Below are 9,844 nucleotides of genomic sequence, written 5' to 3' on the forward strand. Positions count from 1 at the left end.
GAGCTTAATCTAACCAGTGGTCATTGTAGAGCACGCTCGCTCATGCACAACTTTGAAAAAAAAAACTAGAAAATTCTCACGAGCCAAGAGACTGATCATAGACAACCAATTGTCGATGGACTGATTCAAAGTTCGTTTTATTTGTGTGTACACGGCGACGGAGAGCAGATTCAATGATTTCTGAGACGTTTTGAGAGAAAAGAGGACACGACTTTCCGAAATGAAGAGAACAGGTTCAGTCTCCGTGTTTTCATGAAAAAGGAGCGGAGCAGGACAAGCGCAACACCAACAAGAACAAAACCGGCAACTGCAGACTGAGGGGCGTTTTCGTCCCTCTGTCTCTCTCGCACCCATGCGGGACGCCCCGTGAGTGCGAAAGGCGCGGATCCAGAAACGGGTTGGGGGGGGGGTATCGCAAAAGTTGCCCACCTACAGGGGCAACACCCAAATTCGAAAGGCGGTACACATGGTGTTACGAAGGCGGTATTCGTTTTACCGCCTTCCAAGTGTGGTACAAAAATTACCGCCCATTGAAGGTGGTAAAATTACCACCTTTCACCGCTGTACCGCCTTAAATTTCCCTGCAAACGGAACATTCAAGGCGATAAAACTGTGGAAGGTGGTAATTTACCGCCTTCAATGGGCGGTAAAATGAATACCTCACTTGGAAAGGCGGTAAAACAAATACCGCCCTCGATTGTGGAAATTTTACCATCCTTGGGTTTTGTGTGAATGTGCGAATTTTTGCTGACCTTCGCCTCCCCCCCCCCTCTCCCTGAATCCGCGCCTGGAGTGCGAGAGAGACAGAGCGACGAAAACGACTCTCGGAATCATTGTGGTGAAGGGCCGTCTTCCGAGTGCATTTCACTCGCTCATCCGTCACTCCGTCTCCTCGTCACCCACTTCCTGCGGGAAGGGTGTGGCGCTGCAGACGACAAGCGTCGCGTCGCGTCGCGTCGCGATGAGCCACGCGTGCTCGCCGGAAGATTGCCTCCGACTCTCACTGCCGGGGCCGTGTGGCCGCGAGGCCCTCGGCGAGGCCGCGTCCGGGGCGGCGCGGTCGGTCCGGCTCGCTGCGAGAGAGAGAGAGAGAGAGAGAGAGAGAGAGAGAGAGAGAGAGAGAGAGAGAGAGAGAGAGAGAGAGAGAGAGAGAGAGAGAGAGAGAGAGAGAGAGAGAGAGGGACCGACGCCTGCGACGCGTCCCGACGAGATAAGGGCGGCTTGGCTTCGCTTGGCTTCGCCCCGACGGCGTCGCGACGCTCACGCCCATTGGGCATCGCCGGCCAGCAAGCCGAGAGCAAGCCCAGTACCTGCCAGTGCCGGACCGAGCGGCGCGCGTGTGGCACCGTGCGTAGCGCCGTGTGAGTGAGCGTGTGCGCGTGGAACGAGTGCGTGTGTGTGAGTGCCACGCACCGCGACGCACAGTCGGTCGGCAAGTCTCGCTGCCCTCCACCAGGTTGCCGCCATGGAGGGACATCCACGGAGAAGTGTCAGGTAAGAGGGACTCGTTGACGGAGATGGGCCGCGAAGGGAGCGAGAGGGAGGGTTTCATTTCACAAGGGGTGCAAAGGCAGGCTCTGCACGGGCCGCGCAGGCCGAAACCACCCGAACGAAGCAGTGAACGTGGAGCCTCGAGCCCGGTTAGTCATTGCGTTGAAGTTGTTTTACGGGGAGAAGTCTAGCACGGCCGGCCAGGGTGCCCAGTCAAGCGGGTTGCACAATCTTACAGCGCTTTTACAAGGCCTGCGGTGGGGGATGCTCCCTGGAGAGAAACCGCCATGTGCAAGAAAGGGCGGCTTTTCCGCTGGCTCGCCCAGATCGCTCCAATCGAGTGTGAAATAATCGAAGAAAAATGCGGAGCGGCGCGGCGGGCGATTGCGCACCGTGGAGGCGGCGCGGGACAGGTGCGATATGATAAGGCTGATAACGCGGAGGGGGAGGGGGAGGGGGGCAGGCCCGGCAAGCCCTCGGCGGGCCGCGCCCCGTCTTCCGGTACCTTCCTCGGATTCGTCATGATGCGGCCGTGATGCGGCCGAGGCGATAGTCCTTCGATTGACCGATTGTTTTCCTCGAATGAAGCGACGACACTGTAAACTAGACCTGTATCGGCTATCGATGTATCGATCTGCACCAAAACGGAAAGCAGGAGCGAGTGTGGCTGCACTCTGCCTCCCTTGCCCAGGCCTTGCCGGCCAGATAACTCGATGAGTCAAGTGGGGGAAATTTGGAACGGGTCGATCGGGGGAGGGTGTGGGCCAGACCCACTGTAAAATTTTGTGAATGTGCCAGAATGTGCAACATTTCAGCAGTTTCTGCCACATATGTTGCCTACTTTCAGGCGTTTTTGCCACATATGTTGCCTACTTTCAGGCGTTTCGGCACACATGTTGCCTACTTTCAGGCGTTTTTGCCACCTGAATGTGGAATGCGGTCAAATTTTGTACAATGAATGAGGGAAGCTGCTCCCCCCTCGGCGTGGGCACACTCTCTGCGGGCAGGACTCAGGCACCCTGAGCAGTGGCCATGATTGGCCAACGAGTGTTTCGTCGCTCTTTGGTCGCGGCAAAATAAAGATTGTATTCCCTCGCCCTCATTTCTTTATTTTTGTTGGATATATTTGTATAGGCGGCGTTGTGCATACCTTGGTGCCCGCAACTTTCTCTCAGTTCAAAAACCCGAGCAATGTGTTCGAGAAAGGAATGCGTCTGGCTCGCTTCACCGAAGCTCAAGCGAGCTCTAGGCACAGAGAGACGCGCGAGCCCGATTCGGCGACGGAGATAACCTGTATCTACGCACGCCGACGCAGAGCACTCCCAAAAATGGTCGGCAACCGTGTCATTCAAAAGCCTCTTTTTCGTCTTGCAGGTGGTCGGGGCGGGCCTTGCTGTCATGGATCGCTCTGTCAGGTGTGTCTTTGGCCACGTGCGCCAGAATGCTCGCGGGAGATGTTGGATTGGGCTGCGTTCAAGGAACTGCCAGAAGCAGGCTGATTCCGCACATCGCTCTGCCCGAGGCTCTGCCGCACGGTGGATTTGCCAGAAGAACGCTGGAGGCGGCCAATGTCCCGGACGGGTCTTGAGCTCCAGAGTCGCTAAACGGGATTCGAACCGAACGTGTGACCCCACCAATGGGTTTCTCGTTCGGAGAGCAATCCATTGGTGGGGTCACACGTTCGGTTCGAGTCCCATTTAGAGACTCTGGAGCGCAAAACGCGTTTAGAGTTTTGGCCGCCGTCGCCGGTCCTTGGCCCACTGTACGTCGCTCTCGCACTCCTCAAGCGTGCTAGAGAATCAGAGGGCAGAAAACTGTGCGAGGCCAGCCTGGCGGCGCCTGGCGGGCAAGGCAAGCCCTAACTTCCCCGTCTTCCTCAGCGCTGGCGGCGGTGGCGGCCCAGGAGAACGCCGGCATGACCATCCCCAGCTCCCTGGTGGAGTGCTACTCCAACGCCTCCCTGCTGTCGCACGCCGCCCTGCCCACCTTCGGCATCGGCCAGCTCATCGACCTCATCCGCAAGGTGGAGAACAACCAGTACATCCCGATGGACCTCAAGACCCTCGCGGTGCAGCTCACCCAGAGGTCAGTGTGTCGTCTCTGGCTTGCGAGCGCCGAAGCGCCTGCAGCGCGAGGGGTAGGCAACCCGACGCGCTCCAAAGCCCGGCATTGCCTGCCGCACAGGGGCTCCGCACAGTGGGCCAGAAGACCGGTGGAGGCGGCAAAAATTCTAGACGCGTTTTGAGCTCCAGAGTCACGAAATGGGACTCGAACCGAACGTGTGACCCCACCAATGGATTACTCGTTCGGAGAGCAATCCATTGGTGGGGTCACACGGTCGACTCGAGTCCCATTTGGTGACTCCGGAGCTCAAAACGCATCTAGGGTTTTTGCCGCCTCCACCGGTCTTATGACCGATTGTGCGCCCCCAGCTGACGAGTCTGTCTCTTCCAGGTTCCGCCAGGACGGAATTCGGCGCGCCCCCGACGTGACCCCGTCTGACGGCGTGGTCCCCTTCACGCCGTCCGGCCCCGAGTTCTTCCGCCACATGATCCTGCTGACGAAGCTGATCCCCGGCAACGCCTACAACTTCCCCAACAGCAGCCTCAGCATGCCCGAGCAGGTGCGCGAAGACGCAACGTTGGCACTCCGTGACCCAGTGGAGCTTCTGCATCTGCAGGCAGCGTCCGCAAAGCGGTCCAGATGACTGGTGGTGCCGGTCAACGTCCTGACGCGTTTTGAGCTCCAGAGTCGCTAAGTGGGTCTCGAACTGAACGAGTGACCCCACCAAAGGATTGTTCTCCGAGCATTGGTGGGGTCACTCGCTCGGTTCGAGTTCCATGTAGTGACCGGTAGCAACTCCGGAGCTCAAAACGCGTCCAGAGTTTTGGCCGCCGGCGCCGGTCGTCTGGCTCACGATCCTGCTGACTGAACCCTTTTCTTCCAGTGCGCGCTGCACTTCATGATGTCCTCCACGATGGACGATATCAACCGCGGCGCCAACGACGACCAGCCCTGCAACAACCTCAAGAACTACCCGAGCGACCCGTACGGCAACTCGGGCACCTTCAGCGGCTACCAGAGCGGCTACGGCGGCGGCGGCTACGGCGGCTTCGGCGGCGGCTACAGCTCGGGCGTCAACTACAACAGCCGGAGGGGCCCGCCGACGCGTGCCCCCAGGAGGTCGAGGAACGCGAGTCCCGGCATCGAGGACGACGTGGAGATCCTGGACCCCAACTTGCAGTGAGTGGCGTGGCAAGTGGCGTGGTCCCGAAGTAGACTCTCAGCCCTCTAAATTTCGTATACGGAACACCAGCTGGTCCAACCAGTTTGATTGATAAACTAATTCAGCACTCGCGAGATCAGATGAGCGAACAGTTCTTAGCAGCTTGTTGATGCTGTTGACGCTTGGTTCCAACAGGGCCGCGGCGACGGAGAAGGCCGGCAAGAGCACCAACTACGTGCGCAGCCGCTGCCCGGTGCAGTCCGGCGTGGTGCTGACGCCGTGGGGGTCGGTGAGCGGCGGCACGGTGATCGCGGCCATCGCGGCGGGGCTGGTGCCTCAGACCGTGCAGGGCGAGATGCTGGCCGCAGCCTTCCCGCGCTCCAGGTACTACACGCCCAGGAGGAACAGCGCCGACACCATGGGCGCCATCGACAACAGGTGGGCCGCCACCTTCTCCGGCGACCTGGCCCAGGTGGCGCTGCTGCAGGGCGCCAGCGACCGGAACAACATGGCGGTCGGTACGGCCGGCGGCTGGTCGTCCGCCTTCGAGCCCAAGCAGTACTACATCACGCCCCAGAACCTGAACCGCCAGACCGACGGCTCCATGACGGACCCCATGGTCAGGGGCAGCATGGACGGTGAGTGCAGGGTGGTCTTGCCCGAGGGGGCAACCACATTGGATGGTTTGGGGACACAAGATTTCTGAAGGCTAAAGATTTCGTCAGATTTCGCAAGATTTTAACCGTTATTCCGCCCAAAATTAGCTTGTTTTTGGCCTTGTTGGGGGCAAGATTTCAGATTTCCCAGAGATTTCTAGCGCTAATGGACACAAGATTTCTAGAGTGGTTTCCCCCTCGATCTTGCCCCTCACCACGCTACAAACCTACCCAGGGAGAACAAAAAAGTCCAAATGATGTCAATATGACCACAAAATGAACGATTTTAGTCAAAATTTGGTCCATTTTGACGTCAAAATGACATCATTTGATGTCGTGGTGACCAGCCTTTGACTACCTGTTCTCCTTGGGGGGTAGGCCTAAATCGAGGGGTCCAATTCAAATGATCTTATCTGGGCGTTCCCGTATAAAGAATCTTATCTGAAACACAAGCAAATTTCACTAAGTTTGACCACTTATGACAGACAAGAGAGTACGCAGAGCCTGTATCTACAAGCACTTTTGGTTTCTTCGATCTTTCATCTTCAAGTTTGTGTGAATAAAATCACAAATTATACAGATTTATAGCTCTCTCAAATTATCAAACTTAGTGGAATTCACTTGCGTTTCAGATAAGATTCTTTATACGGGAACACCCTGAAGATACTTTGAATAGGACCCCTCGAACTGCCTACTAGTGCATACGCTTATGCACATGAAATATTTTGAGCAGATATAGGCTTACAAGGAAAATACTCTCGTCATTTTCAAAGTACATGGTTTGCGATGTTTTGTCGCGATGCTGAACTTGAAACGATCGCAGGCCTCATCATGGCTTCGTACGTCAGCGAGTGGTACAGCCGCACTAGCAACTCCCTGAAGCTGTCCCAGTTGCTCGACATGTACTACTCGGAGCGCGGCGTCTTCGACAGGAACACCCGCGCGTGCTCCAGGCGAGAGCGCTTCGGCGACGTGGCGACCACGCAGACCCTCAACGCGCAGGTACGCCAGCACGTGCCAGCACGCCGGCAGAGGGCAGCACGATAGGACACTCACCCTGAACCTCACGGCCTACTGAGTACTCACTTGAATACGAGCTTGCAAGTTGAAACGCATACTTGGCAAAGTGCACTCTTACAAATGCATATGCGTTGCTTGGAGATCACGTATGGCGCTAAGCATGCATTCGGACGTGAGAACTTGCTAAGTTTGCCTTCGTGTGGGCCAAGCATGCATTTGAAAGTGTGTACTCGCACTGGTGAAACAAAGGCATAAAACTACGTATGCCCTTAAAGGGCGTAAACGACGTACGCTCCTAGAAAGACGTAAATCGTTAATGCCTCTGATAGGGCATTAAAATTTTGCCTAAAAGTCCAATACCATTCACGCCCTCCCCAAGGGCATGAGATGACTTACGCCCTTAAAGGGCGTTAAAGACTGTTTAATAAACAGTGTTTATACCCTAAAGGGCGTAGTTTTTTTTGCCTTTGTTTTACCAGTGCAGTTGACAGTTAAGTTTGTAGTGCTGTTCTTGGAGTCTTTCGAGAGGTTCTGTCCTCCTCCCGGGCATACCTTAATACTAGCCCAGCTTCCTCTGTTCCACAGACTGAGGCGTTCTCCAAGTTCTACGGCCGAAACAACCCCATCTCGGTGACCATGACGGATGACGTCATCTCCGATCTGGCGGACACCGCCGTCTCCAAGCTGCAGCTCTACATCCGTAAGAACCTTTCCGTTAGGAAGTACACCACACCCCAAACCAAAAGCGAGTCCTTCGGGTGTGGGAGGGTCAGGAGGGGGTAGGAGGGGGTGGGAGGGGTTGGGAGAGGGTTGGGTGGGGGTTGGGAGGGGGTTGGGTGGGGGTTGGGAGGGGGTTGAGTGGGGGTTGGGTGGGGGTTGGGTGGGGGTTGGAGTGGGTTGGGTGGGGGTTGGGTGGGGGTTGGGTGGGGTTGGGAGGGGGCTGGGAGGGGGTTGGGAGGGGGTTTGGGACGCTCGGGGCGGGGGAGAGGGAGGAGGGGTAGCACTTGCTTCCTACCTTTCAGGCGGCTATCTAGGCGAGGGGCAACCCCTCCCCTCTGTATCCGCGCCTGGCCTTTGACGTTCCTGTTGTCCGCCTGCAGCGACGGCCAGCGCCCCCGCGTGCGAGGTGACGTCGACGGGGCTGCTGGCGCGGCCCTACGCCAACCTGCTGGTGCTGCTGGACACGGCGTGGCAGTACACCGACATCCACCCCGCCATCTCGTTCCTGCTGGACCGCACGGAGGCCGGCCAGTTCGGCAGCAAGGTGACGATCCTCAACGCCATGGACGGCAGCGTGCTGTTCAACTCCACGTACCCGCGCCTGGACTGGCACGTGGCCTACACCAGCGACGCTCACTCGGACGGTCAGTGAGGTGCAGTCGGCACTGGGCCTGAAGGCCGGGGGAGGCGGTCGAAATCCCGGACGCGTTTTGAGCTCCAGAGTCGCTAAATGGGACTAGAATCGAACGTGTGACCCCACCCTTGGATTGCACTCCGAACGAGGAATCCATTGGTGGGGTCACACGCTCGGTTTGAGTCCTGTTTAGCGACTCTGGAGCTCAAAACGCGTTTCGAGTTTTGGCCGTCGGCGCCGGTCTTCAGGCCCACACAGTGTTAGTCTCGGGATTCGGGCAGGCCTGACTTGCATTGTCTCTGCTCCGCAGCCGCCATGACCGCCACGGGCTTCGACATGCTGTCCTCGCTGGGCGCCGCCATGCAGCGCCTGCGCACGCACGACGCCGACAACCATGACCGTCGCGTCCTGGGCGGCCGCGGCCAGGCCGTGCTGTTCGTGCCGCAGCAGAACAAGGGCGTGGACCAGAACAAGCTCTGGGAGCGCATGACCAACTACCGCATGCTGTACCCTGGTGCGTTGCGCGTTCGGGGTGCAGAAGGCACAGTGGATTTGCCAGAAGGCCGGCGCAGGCGGCCAAAACTCTAGATGCGTTTTGAGCTCCAGAGTCGCTAAACAGGACTCGAACTGAGCGTGTTGACCCCACCAATGGATTCCTCATTCGGAGAGCAATCGATTGATGGGGCTCACACGATCGGTTTGAGTCCCATTTAGCGACTCTGGAGCTCAAAACCCGTGAGGGATTTTGATCGCCTCCACCGGTCTTCTGGCCCACTGTGAAACGCCGCGGCAAGATCCGTTTCCGATGGCCCCGGCGGTAAAGTACGCTGTGAGGATGGGAAATTGTCAAGGTTTCCTCGTTGTTCCAGACGTGGACTTGCTGGTGCTGGCCAGCAGGAACATCAACCGGAACGCGTTCAGCGCCTTCACCAACGACACCAACAACGACGTGTTCTCGCTGGAGCCGACGGACCCGTACAACTCCATGTCACAGTTGGTCAACAGGATCAAAAGAGGTGACGCTCAAGGCTTTTCCGACCTGCCAGTGAAGCACTTGCATGAGCACTTGTCGAGTCGAGAGTAACACGTTTGCGTTACAGTGCCCCGACGCCTCCGCAACCCCAACTGCGACCCGGACTGGAGGGAGGACCGCTCCGGCAACTCCGAGTTCGTGGACTACGTGGAGCCGCTGGGCGTCAACTACTACCGCCTGGCGCCCAACAACTTCTACCGCACGACGGACACGCAGGCCAAGCTGCGCGTCACCATGAACCAGGGCCTCGGCACCCTCACCGTGTGCTACTCCAGGTCCTTCCCGTCCTTGAACGGCACCAGCAGCAACATCGGCTCGCAGGCCACCAGCGCGGGCACCTGCAGCCAGGTGGGCAACAACGGCCTTGAGATCCCCATCGTCAACCTGTGCCCCGACGCCTACTTCGTCAGGGACTGCGCGCCGCTGTACCTGGCCGTGTCCGCGGCGCAGTCCACCACCGGCGCCAGCACGCGCTGCCAGGGTGAGTTGTTCATTTTGAGTTTTTCTTTCTTTTTGTTCTTAAGTGCTGCGCTGTCTGCGGAGGGAACGCCTGCCGAGGCGAGGGTAGGCCAGCCCGCAACGCACGCCTGCTCGGCGGGCCTGCCCAGCCTTGTACCATTACCATTACGGGCTAGACCACACCTTCGCGGGCGCGCGGACGACAACGCGAAGGCGTGCGTGAAATGGAGTCCGAAGTCTGAAGCCCTTCCTCTGTTTTCCGCTTGCAGACCAGAACGCGTGCCGCTTCCCCGACATGGTGCGGTACAGCGTGATCCTGGAGCGGGCTGGCTGCTGGAGCTCTGCGAGCGGCCTGCAGGCCGTCGGCGTGCTTGCGACCCTGCTTGTGGCCTTGTCGTCCGTCCTGCTGCACTAGCAGTGCACTAGCAGCGCACTAGTGCCGCCAAGGCATGGCCTAGGCACAGTGGGTCAGAAGAACGGTAGAGGCGGCCGAAATCCCGGACGCGTTTTGAGCCCCAGAGTCGCTGAACGGGACTTGAACCGACCGTGTGACCCCACCAATGGATTGCTCTGGGAACGAGGAATCCATCGGTGAGGTCACACGC

General features: G+C 58.2%; 1 protein-coding gene across 1 annotated transcript; it reads left to right on the plus strand.

The window, feature by feature from the left end:
* Nucleotides 1-1,262: 1,262 nt before the first annotated feature.
* Nucleotides 1,263-9,823, plus strand: LOC117652324. The gene is made up of 13 exons (XM_034397149.1): nt 1,263-1,494; nt 2,866-2,906; nt 3,372-3,576; nt 3,946-4,114; nt 4,439-4,734; nt 4,913-5,355; nt 6,197-6,375; nt 6,979-7,093; nt 7,494-7,757; nt 8,058-8,261; nt 8,617-8,763; nt 8,848-9,261; nt 9,509-9,823. Exons 1-13 carry the CDS (start codon nt 1,466-1,468, stop codon nt 9,652-9,654), a joined length of 2,652 nt encoding a protein of 883 aa, XP_034253040.1. The 5' UTR covers nt 1,263-1,465; the 3' UTR covers nt 9,655-9,823.
* The last annotated feature ends 21 nt before the right edge of the window (nt 9,824-9,844 follow it).

The sequence above is a fragment of the Thrips palmi genome, unplaced genomic scaffold, assembly GCF_012932325.1.
Source record: "Thrips palmi isolate BJ-2018 unplaced genomic scaffold, TpBJ-2018v1 HiC_scaffold_7, whole genome shotgun sequence".
Lineage (NCBI taxonomy): Eukaryota > Metazoa > Arthropoda > Insecta > Thysanoptera > Thripidae > Thrips > Thrips palmi.